At 37.0% G+C, this 23804-nt stretch overlaps 1 protein-coding gene across 3 annotated transcripts in view; it reads left to right on the top strand.

The window, feature by feature from the left end:
• ATP6V1H (ATPase H+ transporting V1 subunit H) overlaps positions 1-23804 on the top strand; it is a 94260-nt gene that overhangs the window by 38218 nt on the left and 32238 nt on the right. For all 3 annotated transcript variants that reach the window (XM_017531784.2, XM_017531783.2, XM_037739708.1), the window contains 3 exons: positions 4416-4608; positions 20720-20898; positions 23115-23240. In XM_017531784.2, the coding sequence (XP_017387273.1) occupies positions 4416-4608; positions 20720-20898; positions 23115-23240 (498 nt within the window). The remainder of the gene's footprint in view (positions 1-4415; positions 4609-20719; positions 20899-23114; positions 23241-23804) is intronic.

Genomic DNA, 23804 nt, shown 5'->3' with positions numbered 1-23804 from the left:
AGGGACAAAGACACAGGCTGAGTGTGGAGGAATCCATGTGCAGGCTTCCTTACGCTCTCTTTCTCCCAGAGGGGTCACGCAAAGTGCATCTTCCCCCAGCATCGAAAATGCAGGAACATTTGTGTGAGATTTCTGTTCAGGAAACCCATCAGAGACTCAGATCCTAAGATGTTATTAGAGGTTAGTTATGCAGCCAGGCTCTACCTAAAAGACACCAAAATTTCAAACTCCTGAAACAAAGTGGGTGTCTTAATTCATTTGGGCTGCTGTAACAAAATGCTGGGTGGCTTATAAACAATGGAAACTTAGTTCTTAGATTTCTGGAGGTTAGGAAGTCCAAGATCAAGGCACTAGCAGATTTGGTATCTGGTGAGAGCCTGTTTCCTCATTCATAGATGGTCATCTTTTCACTGTAAACTCAGATAGCAGAGGGGACAGGGGTCTTTCTCAGGACCCTTTTATAAGGGTACTCATCTCATTCATGAGGGCTCTGCTCCCCTGACCTAATCACCTCCCAAAGGCCCCGTCACCTAATACCATCACTTTGGGGTTAGTCTTTCAGCATATGAATTTTGGAGGGACACAGACATTTGGACCATAGCAGTAGGAATTCAGCATAAATCGTGTGTTTGTACAAATGGTTTAGTTTGATCAGTGTAGGAAATTGTTTACCAGCCGAATTCCCAGAAGCCAGTCAAGGGCCAACCTTGGTAAGCAGGTCTTTCTGAGGCTAGCAACCTCAGGACTTTGCTGTTAGCTCTTTTCTGTACGGAAACCTAAAGGTGAATGACAAAAATGGTGTTACCAGTCTTTTTACCTTTGTAAAAGATAATGCCGTATTTTGGGCAGTGCAATAGAAAAAAGGGTAATTATTTATTTCGCTATTATATCATCTTCCTAGGTCAGTCTCTAAATTTATTAGTTTAGTTTTTCATTTCTTAGTATAATTGGTTATAATCAATGAATAATGATAGAGTAATATATAGGATGATAAAATAGCCTAAGACAATTAAAATTTTGTGGTTTATAAAAGAGCCCAGTAGAATTGTTTGGCAGAATTAAAATTCATTTTATCTTACAATTAGGGTTATTGTACGATAAAATGAATTTTAATCCTGCCAAACAAAAATTAGATTTTTTTTTTTTCCCCTCTATGGAGGACCTGTAAGAAAGAATCAAAGTCATGAATGAGCAATCTCTACAAATACTTATAATTGCTTATAAAACAAACTCAAATACCAAAATGTGGTCCCTTTGAACGCTCATGGTATACTGAGGTATAACAAATGCTGCTCTTGTAATGACTAGTACTTAGTATTTTAGAGAACATTCAGCAATGTTAACTATTCAGCAACAAGATCAGGTATAAATAAGATCTAGGCTATTTCATGCTCAACCCATATATTTTGATATGCTAATGACCGCTAATACGATTAGCAGTAGTCAGATAAACCTTTAGAGAAATGGGCATTAATAAAGGCATAATATCTTAATTTGCTGAAAGTATAGCAATTTCAAAAAGTCATTTAATCTTTTCATTTTTTTCAGAAATAAAACATGTGCTTTCTACTTTTCGAGTTTCTGCTTAGCATTGAATGTGTGTGTGTGTGTGTGTGTGTGTGTGTGTGTGTGTGTGTGTGTGTGTGTCTCACATTGCAAATAGGAATAACATGAGGAGAAAAAATTTCAAGTATAGCCCATTTGAAGAGAGGAAGATAACAGAGGTCTTAAAAATAAACCCCAGTACATTTTAATCTATATAATTTGCTGACTTTTTTCTTGTTAAAAAGCCTATTATCTACATAATACAACACTATTTCTGCGTATTTGTATACCTATATAAGATAAAAGGAATTTACATTGCATTGTGCTACATAGTGTAGCTTCACAACAAAGTCTGAAGGTTAACATTGACTTCTTAAATATTGGAGCTATAAGTGGGCCTTTGCTGGGGGTAATTGCCTCTACTGCCCAAAGTAATTTATAGATTCAGTGCTATTCCCATTAAATTACGATTAACATTCTTTTAACAGACAATTTGATATGAATAATTATTAACCAGATATACATTTGCTAACTGATTTATTTTTGTATTGTTTTGGACATGTTTTTGTGTTATGTTTTTTTTGATAGAGATGGGTTTTACCATGTTGCCCAGGCTAGTCTTGAACTCCCAGCCAAGAGATGAGCCCACCCTGGCCTCCCAAAGTGCTAGGATTCGTGGCTTGAGCCACCATACCCAGCCACTGATTTTGTTTAAAATGAAACAACTACAACAAAAAATGATTCTGGAGTGTCAGAAAGGTAGCAAGTGCAGATACCACCCATAAGGCGGGGTAGGGGAGGTAAAGAGGGTGGGCAACAGTAAGAGATTGGAATCATTAAAATTTGCATGCTTGGAGGAAGGGTGAGGACAGTTGAAATTTAGACATTTGAGGAGGAGGTTTGCCCAGCTGATCTTGGTGTCTCTGAACTCCTAGGAAGAGCCTCATGGATCTGGAAACCAGGACTCTGGGGAGGGGAAGCCAGTTGGCTAGTGCTGGTGTCTCTGAGGAAATGTGATGAGGTTTGTTCTGCTAGAACTGGAAAAACTGCAAACTGAATTTGGCTGCTGCCGTGGAAAAGAACTGGTGTTGCTGGGTTAGGAGTGTTCCTGGGGTAATGCTCTCAGGAACAGGAAGCTGACAGGAGGAAGTCCCTTCTTCTTCCTTCCTTGAAGTCAGCCTCTAGCTCCTGTTCTTGGCATAGCCTAACAGTGAGCCAGCTGGTAGAACAGAAATATAGTTTTCAGGTCTCAGCCATAGCATCACAAAGCCAAGTGGAGAAGGCTTGGCTTCATAACTGGAACAGAGAGCAAGGGAAACCGGGGACTAGGGTGTTTACAGGATAAAATGACATGATTTTACGGCAGCTTATATACTGATACAAATATTAATTAAAAAGCAAGTTTTGCCTAACAACCAAAAATAGAAGAGGCAAGACAGAAGGCGTGTGTGAGAAAATGAAAAACAATTAGTGAATGGAGCTATATACAAATCAAATAAATGGAGAAATGACACAGATAAAAGCCTTTCAGTAAGTTACAGTAGGTTTAGATTGTAAAAATCAGGCTTAGAATTTTAAACATTTATATTATTAGAGTGGCTTTAGTTTTACAAAAAAACAAAGTGCAGAGAGTTCCCATTACATCTTCCCCCTATTCCCCGCAAATTTCCCTTATCATTAACATCTTGCATTAGTGTGGTTTATTTGTTCCAATTGATGAACCAATGCTAATAGGTTTTTATTAATAAGTTCCATAGCTTACATTAGGGCCCACTCTTTGTGTTGTACATTCTGTGGCCTTCGAGCTCTTAACCCCTCTGGTCTTTTTATGTTTCTTTTTAAATGGTAGGCTCTGCTCCAATATGAAGGTCATTTTTTAATGGTTTTATTAGATGATTTCTGAACTGCATTTTTTGAATGTAGGCATTACCCACAGCAATTTCCTTAGCTCTTCTGTTGTATTATGTCTCTTGGCGTAACCTACTTCATTTCCATGTCATTTTCCTAGCTTCCTTACTGATAAAGTAAAAGATAAAACTAGAAGCTTCCCTAGGTTTTTCCTGACCTACAAATACAGTAACTGACTGTGTCAAATTTGAACCCATCACAGGTTTTCACCAAACTCATCCCGTCTTTTCTCTGTTTCCTTTATATTTTATTTATTTATTTATTTATTTTATTTTTTATTTTTTTTGAGACGGAGTTTCACTCATGTTACCCAGGCTGAAGTGCAATGGCGCGATCTCGACTCACCGCAACCTCCGCCTCCCGGGTTCAGGCAATTCTCCTGCCTCAGCCTCCTGAGTAGCTGGGATTACAGGCACGCACCATCATGCCCAGCTAATTTTTTGTACTTTTAGTAGAGACGGGGTTTCACCATGTTGACCAGGATGGTCTCGATCTCTTGACCTCGTGATCCACCTGCCTCGGCCTCCCAAAGTGCTGGGATTACAGGCTTGAGCCACCACGCCCGGCCTTCCTTTATGTTTTAAAGCTGTCAGTGGTCTTATTGGTTTCCTAGACTCCAAATCCATTAACATTTGGCTCTGTTGTTTGTCTGATTCTTCTTACGATTCCCGTTGCTGTATTGCAAGTCTTTGTTCCCTTTCTTGTTGCCACACTGCAAGAGCGCCTGCTTCCTGAGGTCCTGTGACTTTTGGAGAGAGGGTTAAGTGGAGCTGAACTGGAAGTGGTTCTCTGTGAGTAGCAGTCTAGCTGCTTGTTACTGCTGGCAGAAAAGAACAGAACATGATTCAGAGAGACTTGTTCCATTAGTGCAAAAAGAGAATAATTGCTTATTTCTTCTTTCTTCTGCTGTCATATTAAATGTTTTCTAAATGTGTGTGTGTGTGTGTTTTTTTTTTTTCCAGCATAATGGGAGTGTTGAGTAACAAGTGTGGCTTTCAGCTCCAGTATCAAATGATTTTTTCAATATGGCTCCTGGCATTCAGTCCTCAAATGTGTGAACATCTGCGGCGCTATAATATCATTCCAGTTCTGTCTGATATCCTTCAAGAATCTGTCAAAGAGAAAGTAACAAGAATCATTCTTGCAGCATTTCGTGTAAGTGTTTTATGTTGGTTTGTGTGTGTGTGAGGCATTTTTCACTATGCAGTACATTTTAAGTTTTTAGCAAGCGGGAAAAAGTTATTACTTGTTCTTCGTGTGGTCATGAAACCATAGCGTGTTGATGAACATAAAGTATCACTAATTTGTATTTGTGGTGTGGGCAGTGGGATCGGTGAGAGGAAACCATCTAACTGAATGAAAAGTGTGAGTTACAGCATGCTTGTGGGAAATGCAGTTGGATTATGTTCACATGCAGGAAGTCCTTTTCTGCTGCGGTACGTTCCAAGAGACTGTTTTGGAAGGAATTTTCCTGTTATGGAGCATGTATTTTTAGTATGGAGTTGTGCTTCAGATTCTGGATCTATTGACTGCAGTACATTTTTGAGGCAACTATAAAGATCTATAATTATTTAAACAGTAAAGTTATCCTATTAGAATATTAGATTTGTTATATCTAAGTCAGCTTCCTCCTTTGAACAGATGAGGAAGCTGAGGACAAGAGAAACCCTTGCTAGAACTGAAATCCTAGGTAGCCAAATGGGCTTCTGTGGGTGGCTGGGTTGAAGTAATGTGTCTAAGAATGCTATTCAAGGTTAATAATAGTGGATATGTCTCATACAGTGCTTACCCTCTGCCATACATTGTTCTAAGCATTTAACTCATGTAATGCTCACCAGAGCACTATAACATAACAGTTATTGTTGTTGCCGTTACTACACAGGTGTCATTGCTATACATTGGGACTACTGAGGCATGGAGGTCACTTTGCTGATAGATAGCAGACGTGCAAATCCAGGATGTTGACTGTACAATCTGTGCTTTTAACCATTTTTGTTCTTATACTTCTTTAAAAAAACAAGTAAAAAATAAAAACTGATACAGGTGTATTGCAAAATGTAAATAATGTAGTTATCACATTTGTCAAATGTAGTTACTAGTATCTTTCAGATGTTTCCAAGCACAGAGATAAATCAATAGATGTGTAATTTTGTTTTGTATTTAAAAATAAAAATGATGTATAATACTGTTGTACAACTTTTTTCTTAATATGTAGGAATATGTTTTCGTTTCTGTATATGTGGATATTCAGTATTTTTAGAGGCTATTTTCCACTGTGTTGGTATAAAGCTATTTATTTAACCAATGCTCTATTGATGGCCATATGGTGGTGTTTCTGGTTTCTTTTACGTGTGTTTGCCCACTTTGATGAATATTTCTTTTGGATTGAGTTCTAGAGATGGAACTGCTGAGTCAAAAGAATGTGTTTTTACACTTTTTTTTTTTTTTTTTAGGCAGAGTCTTGCTCTGTTGCCCAGGCTGGAGTACAATCTCAACTCACTGCAACCTCTATCTCCCAGATTCAAGCGATTCTCGTGCCTCAGCCTCCTGAGTAGCTGGGATCACAGGCATGCACCACCATGTCCAACTAATTTTTGTATTTTTAGTAGAGACAGGGTTTTACCATGTTTCCTAGGCTGGTCTCAAACTCCTGACCTCAAGTGATCCACCTGCCTTGGCTTCCCAAAATGCTGGGTTTACAGGCATAAGCCACTGCACTCCACTTTTTTTTTTTTTTTTGAGACAGGATTTTACTCTGTCACCCAGGCTAGGGTGGAGTGAGGTGATCATAGCTCACTGCAACCTCAGACTCCTGAGCTTGAGTGATCCTCCTGCCTTAGCCTCCCAAGAAGCTGGCACTATAGGTGCATGCCACCAAGCCTGGCTAATTTAAAAAATAAAATATTTTGTAGAGGTGGGATCTCACTTTGTTGCCCAAGCTGATATTGAACTCCTGGGCTCAAGTGATCCTCCTGCCTCAGCCTCCCCAAAATTCTGGGATTACAGGTGTCAGCCACAGGACTTGGCCTACACTTTTGTTATATACTTTTCAAAAATGTGCAAATTTACCTTTCCATCAACTATATATTGGGAGTGTGTATTTTTCTTCTCACTAGCATTTAATATTACCCTTTTATTATTTACAAAATCTTGGGTGAAAAATTAAATCATTGTTTTAAATTTGCATTCTGTTAATAATGAATGAAGCTGAGTATCTTTTAATATTATTGGCCATTTATATTCTTTCTATAAATTGCTTATTCATAGCATTTGTCACCTTCCCAATTTTAAAATTTGATGTGTAGGAACTCTTTTTTTAGATGTCTGTAGTTAATAACTAATGTTTATTGAGAGCTTATTCTGTGTCAGCCACTGTTCTAATTTTAAATGTATTACACATATAATTGTCCCAGGAACTCCATTTAGTGGTCAGTAGGACATGAGAGGTTAAATAATTTGCCAAAATAGCTAAGAAGTGGCAGAGCAGGGATTTAAACTCCGGCAGTATGATGCATGCTTTTAACAATCATGCTAACCTGTCTTTGGTGCAGAGAGTAATAATTGTTAAAATTTATTAAGTGATTTTTATGCATTGCCTTATTTAAGCTTCATGATGAACCTGTAAATTCTATTACTATTTTTATTTTATTGATAAGGCACCAAGACTAGGAGATAATTCCTCTGTAAGTGAAAGAATTGACATTTCAGTGAGATCTGTCCAGCTCCCTAGCTGTCCTCTTAACCACTCTGCCATCTCCTTTTTTTCTTGCCTTGATGCATTTTCTCAGAAACCTTAAGACTGGCATTAAAAGAGGGATAACATGAAAAGGAAAACCACATCTAACATCAGGGGAAGATTTCTTTGCTTAAAATACCAGCTGGATGTATTAAGCCTCGTGTATTTCCTGGCTGCCTGGCAAAGGCTAAGTGAGTGAGGGATAGCGTGGAGGAGTGATGTTCAGTGTGGATTCTGGGAGAGGCTGGACAGTGAGATCTGAGTGTGTCCTGCTGGGTATGATAAACGCTGACCAGCTGTTGGCCAGGTATTGAACTGGGCATTAGATTTTCTTTTGATTATGTTTATTTATGAAAGTAACACTGTTTTTCATATAAAAATCATTCTGTGGTCCTTGAAGTTCACTCTTGAGAAACAAGCAAATGCTGAGCCTCCTTGCTTCCCTCCCTCACCCTGGTGGCTCTGCTCTTTGCATTTGTCCATATGAGTTGTCACGGTGAATTTCAGTCCAGCTAAAATAATAATCAGTTCTTAAATCAGAGTAGGTTGTATTAATGAGGCTTTACTTTGAAGTGTTTTAGTAGGTAAACTGAGTGTATTTTTTTCTTTTACTTAAGTACTTCATTATCCATATTCTTATTTAGTAAAAGTAAAAAATTCCCAAAGTGGAGTCTTTTGCCAATCTCTCCTAAATCACAAAACAGTTGTGGGTTCCATGTATGTGTCAGTGGCTATGCTAATTATTAGGGGACACAGATGACCAAGATAGAGCTGGACATTGGAGGTCTTATGGTTTGGTAAAGACAGACAATGTGAATAAGCAATGCCAGTGCAATGCGGTGTTGAGTGGTGAAGGGAGGAAAGGCAGTAGAAGGGAGGTGGACAGCCAGAGGAGGGGTGTGAGGAGGTGGGTGTGAAGAGAAGAGAAGGCTTAAGGGGCCTTTTGAACCGGCTTAGTTATCTTAGAAGTGCAACGGTGCGGAGAGGTTGAATGTTAACACGTGAAGAAAGAATCTTCTGGAATCATCAGTAATTTGTTCTTGTAGGGGTTATTATTCCTCTCTACCACCCAGGGTGAATTCTGAGAGAGTAAATGGAGCACATAAATCTGGCTCTTGACTATGCAATCCTGGTACTTGTGGCTGTTGACCTTCTGAAGGCACAGACTTGCTCTGTGAATGGATCTTTTGGCTCCCCCATTCTGGGCGTAGAACTAGTGGGGCCAACGTGAATGTTTCGGTCATCGTGGTTATCACCTGACACTAACTTGTCTTCACACTCTTGGACATCACTCACCAAAGCATGACACCGTCAGATAAGATCTTCTGTCAGACCTACTTTTAGCACTTGATTTTGTACTTTCCTGCTCTGAGAGAATGTGGAATAAGAACTGATTCCTCTTTTAAATTTATTCGCTGTGGCAAAATGGATGTTGCATCTTTTCAACTCAATAACTTCATGCTCTGAGGGCTTAATGCTCCTTCTGTTCCATTTGCCTTAGTTTTGAGTTTTCTACCTTGTCTTTCCTTTTTTTAAATTCCATTATTGTCACAGGAGCCTTTATTTTGCCAAAATCTTCTAGTGTAAATTAAGCATCTACCTTTTGGAAAAATGGAGCTAGTTTGATCTTTTACTGTTATAAAAATATGATTAAAAAGATATGATAGAAAAATATTAAGTAAAATTATAAAATACTTACAATATCTCTCCCACATACAGAGCCCCCTTGATGTTTTAAAACCTGCAGTTTATAATCTCTGTTCCCTTACTACAACTAGGCTTCAACTCTGGGTGAATTGCGGTAGGCACGGAATAGCCGAAGGAGTCTTTGAAATCTCCTCTCCACGTGATTTGGGTGAATCATGCTTGGCCTTCCTCACTACAAAGTATGTGTGCACTCAGGCCGGCAGTGAGTGTGCCAGCATGTGCAGTGGTGGTCAGGTTCGCCGGACTCTTCCGCTGGCCTCCAGGCTTTTGGTCAAGCTGCTTAGCCTCTCTGTGTCTTAGCTTTTTTCATGTGTCCTGTGAGAGTAATAGAATCTCTCCTAAATCTATCACTTTGTTGATGCTCACATGATAACAGCGTTTGAAAAATGTGTGCTAAATGAACCTTTGGCACCTAATATACCCTCAGTAAATATTTGTAACTGTATAAGGGGCTGGTCGTGGTGTTGCTGTTGGCACCAGGGCTACAGCAGTCATAGTGAACTTACTTCAGATTGTGTGAGCACTGGGTTCATATACTTGTCTCTGTGGGGTTTGTCTTTGGATGTTACCTACACAGAAAGAAAGTGAAAAGCCTTTTGGAACGAAAGTGAGCTGTTTACGAGGGAATTGTGATCCAATGAAGTTACCTGGAAGTAAAGATTGGCCCAGTTACTGAATATTCATATTTTAAAAATTAAGAGAGAAATAAAACATGTTTACTTAATTTGATGAACATATCACAGAATGCAAGACTAGAGAGAGAGGGGTCCCTGTTTTCTGTTAGTGCATGGACTTTTGTCTAAATTGGGAGCTGTTAATAAACTTGGTACGGAAAGCTTTTTTTCAGAAAAGGAGATATATTTTGTAATTGCTAAACTGTTAGGAAAGATGGTTACTTTTGACTTGATGTCTTTGCAATTAGATTATCCTAGAAAGATGAATTATTATTGTTTTTATTATCTTTTGGGTGACTTTCACTTACGGGGAATAGAAAGGTCAACAGTTTCCTAAGTAGTTAATGGGGAAGTGAAGAGTACTATTAATTATTTCTTGTTATAGGCTTTTGATAATTTGTTAATAACTTGTCTATTTAAGGTAAAATAGAGGCATGGGAAAGAGCTATAATAGAAGTCAGGGTCTTATTTTAGCTGTCCTGTTGTTTCAAAGAATATATCTTTACCTTGTATCTTTTCCTCTCAGTTTCAAGAAACGACATGGCTTTTAAAGGTATTATTTAGATAATATTTTAAGTGCTGTAAGTTTCTATGAAAAAATCAGGTACTAATAATTTTTTTTCTTTTTGAGACAGAGTCTTGCTCTGTCAACCAGGCTAGAGTGCATCACTGCAACCTCTTCCTCTGGGTTCAAGCAATTCTCCTGCCCCAGCCCTCCAGAGTAGCTGGGACTACAGGCACGTGCCACCATACTTGGCTAATATTTGTATTTTTGGTAGAGATGGGGTTTTGTCCTGTTGGCCAGGCTGGTCTTGAACTCCTGACCTCAAGTGATCCGCCCACCTCAGCCTCCCAAAGTGCTAGGATTACGGCGTGAGCCACCACACCTGGCCCAGGTACTAATAATTTTTAATAATGGGCTGAGATTTAATCTAAAGCCCCCCCAAAACTGCTTTAATCATTGTATGATATTCTATCTAAGCTTCCCACATACCCTGCTTAATTTTTTGTCCCCACTTAGTTCCTTCTCCCTTCCATTATTTTTCATTTTGAATCATTAGGTAAAATAAAAGGGTTATTGGAAGCAGGTATCTAATACTGTAATGTCACAGAAGAGAGATGTTAGTTGATATTAATTGAATCCTGCCTTTAAGTTCTTCCTTCTCTTTTTCTCTCCTGTTCTTCCTCTTGTAGTTTATTTATTCATCTGTCAATCAATGCATCAGATATTTATTGAAGACCAAATATGTGCAAGGCAATTCATTGGTTACTGAGAGTGTGGAAAGATGCATAAGGTGGAATACGTTTTCTCAGGACCTTTGTATTTTGTTTGAGCCTTTGTTTTGATAGAGTAACTTGATGAAGTCACTGTGTTTACGATATACAGAGCTCAAAAAAATCACCATAAGTGTAGAGCCAGACTGAGATTCTTAGGTTTTTTCTTTTGACCTCATTTGGGAGCTTTCTGAATTAATTATGTACTTTGATGGAGATTTGAGAAGTAGAGTCCTGTAGCTCTTTTGTAATGGTGCAGTAGAAGGATAGAGAAGAATCTTTCTGGAGTGGATAGACCTAGATGTGAATTCCAGCACCTGATTGTTTAGTGTTGGGAGAGTGGCTTGGACTCCCAGAGCTAGTTTCTTTATGGTGAAAGGTGGTAGATGGTACTTAACTCATTTAAACATTAGGTAAGGAATTCATGAAATAACAGTTAAAGCGTCTGCAATAGTAAATATACAATATGTGTTTATTTTCCTGCCTTCTTTCTTCATAAAATCATGGAATAAAAGAAGTTTTTATCTCTGTAAGTTGGATTCTTGCTAAGCTAATATTAAGCCCAGGTAAAGATCTAATGCTGTTTTGTTTGATTTAAAAGAGGCAGGGTGAGTATGTTACTTTAATATTTAGCAAGACTTAAAAATCTTATATAAACTATATAATTTCAATTTATTTAACCTACAATGGATAGAATTTAATAATTTATGGACTTCTATTGTCTAATTTTGGTTTTCAGAATATTTAGACTCAGTCCAGTGACAGAAATACTAGTTTTTTTTTTTTTTTTTTTTAAGATTCTCATATGCTAAATTTGGGGTAATGCAATCATTCCATGAATATGCTGAGAGCAGAAAGTCAGAAGAACATCTTTAGACATCCACAGTTTTGATATGCACAGTGGAACTAAAATTGAGCCATTGTTAAAGAAATAGTGAAGCCATTTGATTTATACCATCAGACTGATTTTAACAATGATGGTTTTTAAAGTAATTTGAATTCCTGTAGCCTTTAAAAGTGATTTTACTGATGAGGTTATTTGAAGATAGTCTAGTCACATCCTAAAACTTGGAGCTTTTTTTGTGAGAGGCTTTAGGAAGCTTGCTGAGCTGCTGAGCTGCTGTGAGATGAACAAATCTAGCAGCTTCTAATTATTATTTTCCATTTGGCTGGATGAATTTTAATTTTGAGAATATCAATCTCATTTATTTGTAAGTATGTGCTGAACTCCAAGTCTCTGCAAATATTACTGCTGTTGGTTAAATTGATTTGTCAATCTTTAGATCCTTAAATAAAGTAGGATATTTTGGGGCTGTGACTGATAAAGACATTGAAGATCATCTTTGTTGCCTAGAGTTTTACATCTGTTTGTTGTGCATTTGATTTCTTTTTTGGGCTCTGCTTAATCAAAAGCCTATGTTATCTGTCGTAAAAAAAAAATACAATTCACTTTATATAATGATACGCTTTTCATCAGAAAGCCTTAATAATTATGGCCAAATTGAGTTCTTTTTATTAGATAGATTAACGATGATGTTTACTTCACATATACACACGTATACTCACCAGACATAAACATGCACATGCATGTACATGCATTTTCCCATGTAGGCAGTTCATAGTCATAACTCGTTCAAAGAGGCTAGCTCTAGTCTGAGTGTATGGGGCTGTTTTGATCACTGCTGTGGCATGGAGGTATTGCCATGAAGAAGTTTTACTCTGGAGTCTAGCCCCTTATTCCCTATTTAAGGAATTGTGCCTCAACCTCTTTGCCTAACCTTTATCTTGCTTAGTAGATACTAGGTTTGAATGAGGTCTAGCAAGACAGACTTTTAAAATTTTGGGGTGAGTTATTTAATACAGCAGTTTTTAAAGTGTGGTCCACATTATCGGTGCAGTGCAGTGAACTGTTTGTTAGTAACCTGCAATGGATAAGTACAGAAAGTGAAAGCATTTAGAAACTTGTAGGAATTTGACAGAATCATGGTTTATTGAATTTTATAATATGAAAATTGAGCTTGCATTTTACATGTCTTAAAATTCATTCTTACTGTGTTTTATAAAAGTATTTGCTCATGACTGATTGAAAGTCAAAAAACAAGCAAAACTGGTCTTCACCACCAATGGTTTTTGAAACACTGCTTTTCACATATGCTTGACAAGGCCAGCAGTTCAGTTTTGCTGACAGAAAGATATGAATCGTCACCTGATTCCACCTTGTTTTTGGATATGTCAACACCCCTCTACACCACTAATTTGCCAAAGGCAAAAGAGATGTTTATACCAGATTGGTCACTTCTGATTTTGTTGAGGTGAAGATACCATTTACTTTTAGAGAAAGAATAACATATTTCAAAGAATATATTGCTGTCAGATTAAGTAGATTGTTTCTGGCAGATTCAATTTCTTAACTACTTTTTATAACTCATTCATTCCTTTTCATTTTTTATAGTAAGATGAAGCAGTGAAATGAGAGCATATATTTAAGGAAGAATAGATAAGGCTTGATTGATTTGGCACATTTGAAGTAAAAGGGAGAATAAAAAATGACTAATCTTTGAAATGCCATTATCTTGGACAGTTGAGAGGGAAGTTGGTTTTAGAATACCATAGGGCTGTTCTGTATTAGTTATTGAATGTATTGAAGTAATAGTTGAAGCCATTAGTTATGATAATATCTTTTTTTTTTTTTTCCTTGAGATGGAGTCTCACTCTGTCGCCAAGGCTGGAGTGCAGTGGTGTGATCTCAGCTCACTGCAGCCTCTACCTCCTGTGTTCCTACCTCCTGCCTCAGCCTCCTGAGTTGCTGGGATTACAGGCATGTGCCACTGTGCCTGGCTAATTTTTGTATTTTTAGTAGAGATGGGGTTTTACCATGTTGGCCAGGCTGGCCTCGAACCCCTGACCTCAGGTGATCTGCCTGCCTTGGCCTCTCAAAGTGCTGGGATTACAGGCATGAGCCACAGCACCTGGCCAATCCATATTGTAAATATGGAGTTTAATTCTCTGGGCAACAATATATGAAATTAACCAAAAAACCATATAAACAAAAGAGCTTTGTTGTATTTCTAAAGTTAGAAGAGAGAGTAATAGGAAAAGTAACTGGAAAAGACCTTACAAAGTTTAGTAGAAAAGTAAGTAAAATCTCACAATATAAGAGGAAGAGGTTAACAGATTTATGCCTTCCCATAGTTGAAGGACTCAGAAAATAATTGGTTTAGAAAGAAATAACAGGTGTTCTGAAAGAGAATAGTTTGTAGAAGTAGTCATACAAGGAACTGGGGATCTAGTATGTCGTGTTTACTGGGATCTCACATTTTAGTAAAGGAAACAAGCATGTAAATAACACTAGTGTCATACATCATGATTTCTTCCTTGACTATGGATTACATAGGAGTGCATTGTGAATTTTCCAAATAGAAAGTTACTGGTCTTTAGCTTAATTACATTATGGTTAAGAACATATTCTGTAAGATTTCAATCTTTTGAAATTTGAGACTCATTTTATGGCTTCTCTTACAGTCTATCATAGTGGTTGTACCAAGTGCACTTTAAAAGAATGTATATTTTGCAGGTGGAGTAGTGTTCTGTGTCATTTAGGTCAGGGTAGTTGGTAGTGTTATTTAGACCTTCTGTGTGCTAATTTTTTTGTTTAGTGGTTCTATCAATTGCTGAGAGAGCTGTTAAAATCTCTGGCTATTATTGTGGATTTGTCTGCTTCTCCCTTCAGTTTTGTCAGTTTTTGCTTCATGAATTTTGAAGCTCTGTAATTAAAACACTTATAAATGTGACATTTTCCTGATGAACTGCTCTTTGTATTATTGTGAAATATCCTTCTTTATCACTGGCAATGCTCTTGGTTTACTTTATTTGAAGTTAATATCACACTCCAGCTTTCTTATGCTTATGGTTGCATGCTGTATCTTTTTCCTTCTTAGTTTCAACTTACCTATGTCATATTTAGTTTGTCTCTTTTAGGCCACACATTCTTGGGTCTTGAATTTTTATCTATTAAAATAATTTCTGCCTCTTAACTGGAGTGTTTGGTTCACTGACATTTAAAGAACTGTTGGTATAACTAGATTTAGGCCTACCATTTTACTCTGTTTTCTGTTTGCTCATCTGTTTTTTTGTTCTTTTGTCTTCCATTTTTGCTTTCTCTTGGATTAAGTGCATCCTATAAAACCCTTCATTTTATTTAACATAATGACCTCCAGTTCTGTCCACGTTGCTGCAGATGACAGGATTTCATTCTTTTCTATGGCTGAATAATCTTCGGCTATCAGAAGCCGAGAAAGGTACCATGGTAGGACGGGATGAAGTGAGATTGGTTAATGGGTACAAAAATACAGTTATATAGAAGAAATAAGACCTAATGTGCAATTCGGTAGGTTGATTAGTAAACAGTAATCTATTGTATATTTCAGAATAGTTAGAATAATTCAAATGTTCCCAACATAAAGAAAATATAAATGTTTAAAGTGGTGGATACCCCAATTACCTTGATTTCATAATTATAACTTACATGTGATTCTATTCAGATATCATATGTACTCCCCAATAGGTACATCCGTTATATATTAATAAATTTTAAAAAATATTGCAACATTTCTTTGGGGTCTTAACTGTTTCTTTTTGCACTACTTTATTTCTTAGAGCTGATCTTGGAGTCACATACACATCCTCTCTATCTTACGTAAAATGTAAGCAGTTGTAATCTTTTATGCAGCGGCTGTCATATTACTGTATTTACATGTTATAAGCCATACAATACAGGGTTTTAACTTGTGCTTTAAGCACTCTCATGTCTATTATGAAGTAAAGAGGGAAAAACCATGTTTTATATTTATCCAGCTACATATTAATATGATATCTGCAGTTCTTCTTTCTTTTCTGGACACTCAGCTTTCCACTTGTGGTATCACTTTCCATTAGCTGCAGAATTTTCTTTAGGCCAGGGATCAGCAAACTATGGAAGCCTGTGGGCCAATGTGGCCTACCCGTTCTTATAAAACTTTATTGGAACACCGCTTTGCTCATTTGTTTGCTTTTTAATGACTGCTTTTGCACCATAACAGTAGAATTCTGCAGTTGTGACAGAGACTGAAAAGCCTAAAATATTTACTCTTTGGCCTTTTACAGAAAAAGTCAGCCAATCCCTGCTTTTTTGTATCTTCCAGTGCATGTCTGCTGGTGACTGATCTGTTTTGTTTTATAAAAATGATATTTTACTTTTATTGTGGAAGGATGTTTTTGCTGGATGTGGTTCTTTTTTTTTTCTTTCAGTACTTTCAAGATATCATTCCACTTTCTGCTAACCTCTCTCCTTTGTCTTCCTCTCTTTTTTTTAATGCCCTCTCTCAGCAGAATCATCTCCATTGTTTCTGATGAGAAGTCAGCTTTCCTTTGTATTTTTGTTTCTCTATATAATGTGTTGTCTTTTTCTGGCTGCTTTGAACATTTTATTATATATTTGGTTTTCTGAGGATTGACTGTGATGTGTCTGGATTTAGTTTTATTTGTATCTGCCTTTCCTAGTATTTACAGAACTTACATGTTTGTAGAGTTATGTCTTTTACTAAAGATGGAAAATTTTCGCTATTATATTTTTAGGTATATATTTGTACCTTTTTACTTATCCTTGCCTTCTGGCATTCTGATTCCAGTTATATTAGACCTTTTGATATTGCACTGCAAGTCATGGAGCCTTTGTTCACTTTGTGGGAAGGAATAAAGAGCATTTTTCCTATCTGTCTCTGAAATTGAATAATTTCTATTGGTCTGTCTTCATGTTCACTGATTCCTTTGTCATTTCCAGTTCCCTTTTGAGCTCATTTGTAAATTTTAAACGATCTATATTTTTATTTCTAGGATTTCCATTTGGAAATTTAGTGTCCGTGTCTCTACTGAACTTTCTTTCTTTTTTTTTCTTTTTACCATGTTCAGATGAACTTTCTTTTTTTGCTTTTTTATTGGTACCGTCTTTTTTGGGCATAGTCATAATGTGTACCTTAAGTCTTTTTCTGCTAACTCCAACATCTAATTCATCTCAGGGTTGGTCTTCTTTGATTGACTTTTCTCTTGAGTGTTGGTTACATTTTCCTGTTTCTTCATATGCTTATTAATTTGGGAGTGTATTCTGAATGTTGTAAGTAATACACCCTAGAACTGGTTTCTGTTATGTTTCTCCATAGGACATTGAGGTTGTTTAGCAGGCAGTTAGCTTGGCTAGGCTCTAACTCCAAGCTCTGTCTTCTTGTGGTAAGCAGCAGCTTAAATCTTTTTTCAGTTCTTTTAGACATAGCTGGGCTGCTGGCATTCTGTCCTTACATTGTATAAGTCAGTTGTCAGCTAGAGATTTGGGCAGAGTTCATATGCAGAATTCGGGGCCCCTTTATGTTTCTCTGTGATTTCTTCTCTCACTTCTAGCTGCTATGGTCACTCTGAACTGTCCTCTGTCTCCTCAGGCTAATGAGGTTGTGCGTTCTTTCTGAGTTTTACCTGAATTTTTCTGAGTGGGACCTGTCCTTGGGAGGAGAGCCATATATAAAACTAGAAATTTTCCTAGTGTCATTCCTTTTTTTTTTTTCCTTCTCATATCTAGACTACATTTTAGTTTCTGCTGCCATTTGTTCTTTCAGATAATCTTTTATATATCATCTAGATTTTATAGTTGCTTTCTATGGAAGGATTGATCCAATAGAAGCCATTTTACCATTACTGGAAAGGGAGTCTCTGGAATATATTTAAAATTGAACCAGTAAATAAATACTTTTTGTTCACAATTGAAGGGGTAAAACAGTAACACGATAGAAATTCAGAAGTGCTGGGACCGTTCCTAATGTGTGTGATAAATTATATTCTTTACTGAGAACGACGGCAAGGGAAACTGAGCCGGCCCCTAAGTGGAAAACTGTTCAGGGAGTTCTGAAGTGGTAAACAGTATATGTATATTATACACCAGTTAAGCTAGTTCTTTAAGCATGGGATGTGTGACCCTGCCCCCATTGATTTCTCTTGGAGAATGCTTTCTAGTTTGCCTTTGATCAGTGGCGGGCAGGCACCAGCTCCCTGCCCAGTTTATCTTTGTTCTGTGAGGAAACAGAACACATGGTAGTTAATAATAATCACCTTTTCAGAGAGAATAAATACATGGGTCAGAGTCTACTTGAGGCTCTCAGTTGCTAAGGTTGTCAGCCCTCTGTGGCTCTCAGCTTGGAAGGCTGTTAGCCCCCCGAGAGTCCCACTTTGCACTCTATCTCTGTGTCTGTTTCTTAATACCTTCAGCACCGCATGGATGGGGGGGTCTCCACGACTGAGCTGGTCTCGGTAGAAGTAACCTGATGAAAAATACCACAAAATTGTAGTTTTGTTTTTCTGACTTAAGATAATAGTTCACTCTGAACTGTCCTCTGTCTCTGAAATGAATACTTTCTACCTTAAGTAGATGGAAGCTTTGCTGACTTTAATAGTCTCAAAGAATTTACCAGGGTCACTTTGGTTCTTATGTTTTAGTTTTGTCTTTTTGTCTGTGAATTATAAATTCAAAATTCTGTATGCAACAAAAATATTCTTCAAACTTTTTGTCAGCTTGACAGTGCTATGCCTTTGCCTGCGCTTGGTGTTCATTAACATCTTGTGTCTGAAAATTTCTCTGACATTAAATGGAAAACTTTAAGCCATTATTTCTTCAAATAAAATTTCAGCTCCATTCTTTTCCTCCTGTCCTTTTGGTATTCCAGTTGCACATATGTTGGACCATTAGATAATACATAACAGGACCTGGGCCTCTATTCATTTCTTAAAAGACCTTTTATCTCGATTTTCTCCTTGGATAATTTTAACCTATTTTCAGGTTCACTTACTCTTTTCCTGTTTTATCTCCACTTGGTTCTTAAGTCCGTCAGCTGATTTTTTTATTTCAGAAATTGTAGTTTTACTTCTAGGATTTCTGTTTCTTTTTAAATAATTTATGGATTTTTTGTATGAAATTTTTCGTGTATTGAAAGCACTTTATTTCATTGAGGATTTTTATAATAATTGCTTTGAAGTCTTTTTCTGTTAGTTCCAGTATCTGATTCATCCTGGAGCTGTATTCAGATAGGATTTGGGTCCCCTGTCTTGCTCTTTGTTTTCTGGGGCTTCCTGAGTCTTACCCACTTCAGCATTCACGGTTTTCCAGCTTCACTTTTCTGGTTCCCTAGGCCAGAAAGACTATTTTCAGCTTTTCGGTGGGTTCTCTACCACTGTGCCTTAGTTTCAGGATAAAAGTTGAAGTGACAGGAATGTACTTGTATTGTTCCTGACTTCCCTACCATAGGTGAGTATACTTGATACCAGACTCTGTCTGCTTCTATTTACTGTTCTTTTAAGTAGTTGCCTTTTATGTCTGTTCAGTTTTTTGTTTGTGTGTGTGTGTGTGTGTGTGTCTTGCCCTGTTGCTCAGGCTGGAGTGCAGTAGCACCATCTCAGCTCACCACAATCTCCACCTCCTGTGTTCAAGCGATTCTCTTGCCTCAGCCTCCCGAATGGCTATGGCTGGGACTACAGGCACGTGCTACCACGCCTGGCTAATTTTTTTGGTATTTGTAGTAGAGGTGGGGTTTCACTGTGTCAGCCAGGATGGTCTTGATCTCTTGACCTCGTGATCTGCCCGCCTTGGCCTTCCAAGGTGTATAGTTGTTTTCCGCCAGAGAGAGGTTGGTTCAGTAGGTTCTTAAATCTGTCATACCTGTGTGGAAGTTCATGTTCCAGTTTTGAAGTAATTCTAAAAGCAAATTAATTTAGTTATACTGTTGCTGCTACTTTACTCATTATCTAATTATAATAAGGAGGATTGCAAGCAATTTGTGAAATCTAGAGATGTCAGCACCGAGGAGGAATATTAGGTTCACAAATATTTTATTATTGAATATCAACTCTGAGCCAAGTATTTGTGATAGAAAAATAAGACAAACTACTCTCAAGGTACTTAAAATCTGTTAGAAAACTACAGGGAAGATTGATGGTCATTGAGCTCACTGACTTCCACATGCTAAGCTAAATCACTTTTTGTATTTGTTCAGCTTCATTATTAGGGATAGAACTTCCTTGTAAAAAAAAGAAGAAATTTCAAATTTTGTTACAGTTGGAGTTAATTGTTACTGCCTTTTTTTTTTTTTTTTTTTCCCCATTTGACAGGCTTTTTAAACTAGCTTGGTGAAAGTAGCTTTTTGAAAACAGAGGCCTGTCTTGTCGCTTCTTGTTCCAAGAGCTTAGCCTGGTCCTTACTCAGAAACATTAGTTAATTCCATGACAGTTTATGGTATAAATTTGTGGATTCTTTTGCTGTTTTGTTAAGTACTCTTATAATAGAAAATCGTTGAAGAGAACTAGGGAATTTGCCTGAATGTTGCAAAACTTTTCTGATAATTGTTCAAGGGAGTTTTAAAAATTGTTGTCCCTTGTGCACTTACAGGTTAATAAGAGGGGGGAAAATCGTGACAGACTGGAGAATTTGACTGCAAACTTGAAGAAACACTCTTTCTTAGTATGCTCTAGGTGGGCAACAACCGAGAGTTCACAGCCAGAGGAAGTCCGTGAGAAAGGATTGTGGTGGATTTCATTGTAAATGTTTTCAGTGTTGTAGGGCCCGTCTGGGTCAAGAATTAAAGATATTTAGCAATCTAGGAAATACAAAAGTGATCAGAAGTAGGCTTCTGATATGGGACAGACATTCAGGAGCAAAGTAAGGATTTGAGAGAGTCATCCACTTAAAGGTGAAAGCTAAACTTGAGAATAGGAGGAGGAGAGAAACTATAAATGAATGTGCAGAGGTCTACGAACGTCACATGACAGATTATATAGTTTCTCACTATCACTTTGTCTAACCCAGAACTTTTTAGAAAAATCAACTGAAAGAGAAACTCGCCAAGAATATGCTCTGGCTATGATTCAGTGCAAAGTTCTGAAGCAGTTGGAGAACTTGGAACAGCAGAAGTACGATGATGAAGATATCAGCGAAGATATCAAATTTCTTTTGGAAAAACTTGGAGAGAGTGTCCAGGACCTTAGGTGTGTTGTTCTTTTTAATTCTCATATGCTGGATGTATTGGACTTTGTTTGACTAGCAAGAAAATTCAAGAAAACCTGAATTTGTTGCCACTTATATAAATCGAGTTCACTAAAATACGTAATGTCTCCTGCAAGACATCATTCTCACATGGCCACAGTTGGTCAGAACTGTGTGTTATCTCTTCTTATAGGGAGATTCCCACTGTTTTCTGCTGTCTAAAATCTTATCGGCTTTACTCCCTTAGGATGTGACTCCACCCTGGAATTCCTCGAGAGCCGCCTTTTAGATGCTTTTTAAGCAATAAAGGTGATTTATTAATTAATGCAGGAGCTTTGTCTGTATATGGAGAAAGTATTTGTTTTCTTGGTTTTTGAAGGCCTGTTGGCTCAGTTTTTATATTAAAAATAATGTAAATATGTATATACAGTAAAGAATTAGCCCATATGGAAGGGACTGCATGCCACTCCCATCATCTTCCCTGCCACCTCACTCTGTTCTGGTGTCTTGTGTTTGCTTCCAAAAAGCCTTCTAGCCCCTCTCTGCCTGCCCCCCACAACCCACAAACGGGGCTCTGCATATTCTTTTGGACCTTGTTCTTTTTCTGTTTTATACATAATAACTTGATGATCTTTCCCATTAACACCCGTATTCTTTGTTTTTACACCACTGGCATGTTTTTAAAATAGTTACTCTCTGAAAATAGATGCTTCTCTTAGACGGATTGGGGTTTGGAGCCAGGCTGATTCTTGGAATTGTTTGGCTTTTTTTTCCATGTGTGGCCTCACAGAAGCTTCTTGACTTTTTCAAGTCTGTTTTCCTTTTGGTAAAATAGTAATAAAAATGCTAACTTTGCAGGATTTGTTGTGAGGTTCCGTCTGCCCTGCAGGCGCCTTCAGCAAAGTATGTGCTCCAGAAATGTATTTACCAGATGATTCAATGCAGCCATAATCCCAAGGCTCGAAGATTTCCCAGAGGTGGGAGGTGTTACCTGTATCAGTGGTTTGTAATGGATTTCACAGAGGAAGAAAAATGATTTTTATGGTTCTATAATTACAAATATTTGAAATATGGATACATTAATTCTCATAGGCAGGCCAGGAATAGGCTTTACAGCTGTACATTCTATTACTATGTTTATTAAAAACTTATGACTGGTTCTCTGTAATAATCATTTAAGGCCTGTTTTTGTAAAAACTAAGATTAGTGATAGCTTTTACATGATTTAATCCATTTTAGCTAATTATTGATTTTTCACCTTGAATTTGGTAATTTGAAAAATACCACTTACATAAAGCTAATAGGGTGATGGGTGCAGCTAAAAGAGACTTGTCTTTGTTTTTGCTATTATAGGATTAGGATATGAATATTAAAAATACTGTTATACTAGCTAGCCCTACATTAAAGTATTTTACTACTTTATTCAAATGGGATCCTCTGATCAACTTACTTAGTACTTCCTGGTTATACTGAATTACTAGTAAAATTTGAATGGTTACATCCGTTTTTAAATTTTACTTGAGAGAAGGTCCAAGTATGTTCTGACAGTGTGTTTGTCTACTGGCTAACCACATTAAAAATTTTCATACTTTAAAGCTTAGAATAATCAAGTTACCCTCCAGGGAATGGTTTTTAAATTAAGGTGAATTGCAGTTTATTTTAGGTACAGAGGCTTTTGTCTTTGGTCTATAATGGATTAATTCAATTAATTACGTCTACACTCTTGGTAACCACATTGTAAAATATTGTGCCAATACATGTGATTTTGTTTTTGTGATGTATTTTTATATTTTATGATATTTGTACTATAATAGTATGAGCTTATTGTTTTATGTTAAAGTACTACGCTTTTACATAATATGTTATTTTACAGTATTTCAAGTGTCATGGTAGAAATTCTGATTTTCAATTTTTTTACTTATACACATTCATGTATATATTGGAGTAAGGATTTTGAAAGCAAGTGCTGAGTTTTATGTCTCATACCCAGCATTCAAATTTGACAGGAGGGTTGGACCTTACTATTCTGAATAAAATTTCACATGATTTATTAAAGAGTATTTAAACTGTTTAAACTTCGCTTAGTGGTAGTTTGTTAATGTACAAAGGATGGTCATTCCTTTATAATTAAATAATCAGTGAAGACATTTTATTTTGCTCAATTTTGGAGTAATTGTCAGATCCTTATAAATCTTGAATTGTTTACACATTTTTATAGTTCATTTGATGAATACAGTTCGGAACTTAAATCTGGAAGGTTGGAATGGAGTCCTGTGCACAAATCTGAGAAGTTCTGGAGAGAGAATGCCGTGAGATTAAATGAGAAGAATTATGAGCTCTTGAAGTAAGTTTTTTGTTTCACTTTACGCCTTTAATACGCGTTATCTCAAATCCCCAACAACACTTGTTTTTGTCACTCTAAATTTAAGATCTTCTGTGGTTTTAATTTGTGTTTTCTTGCTGACTGTTGTGGTTGGATACCTTTTCCTATCCTTTGACCATCTGGCCATGTTTTCTTGGAGAAGGGCCTGTGCAAGTCCGTTTCCTTTCATTCTACAGGAGTTCTGTATGTGTTCTGACCTTGAGTTTGTTGTCTCATATATATAAATTCATCACAACCACTTTGTCCCCACTCTGTTGCACACCATTTTACTTTCTAATGGTGTCTTGATAAAAAGATGCTCTAAATTTTGATGTAGCTCAGTTCATCAGTCTTTTCCTGTATGGCTAGTGCTTTTCTGTGTCTTGGTTAAGAAGTTTTTGCCTACCCAAGGTCATGAAGATGTCTTTATATCTCCTAGAAGCTTTATTGTTTAACTTTTTACATTTACATATCCAGTCCATCTGGAATTGTTTTTTGGGTAAGGCATAAAGTAGGGAACAGGATTTTTTTTTTTTTTTTTTTTTT

This window comes from Cebus imitator, unplaced genomic scaffold (genome assembly GCF_001604975.1).
Source record: "Cebus imitator isolate Cc_AM_T3 unplaced genomic scaffold, Cebus_imitator-1.0 Scaffold73, whole genome shotgun sequence".
Lineage (NCBI taxonomy): Eukaryota > Metazoa > Chordata > Mammalia > Primates > Cebidae > Cebus > Cebus imitator.
This window is presented reverse-complemented; position numbering and strand designations above follow the sequence as displayed.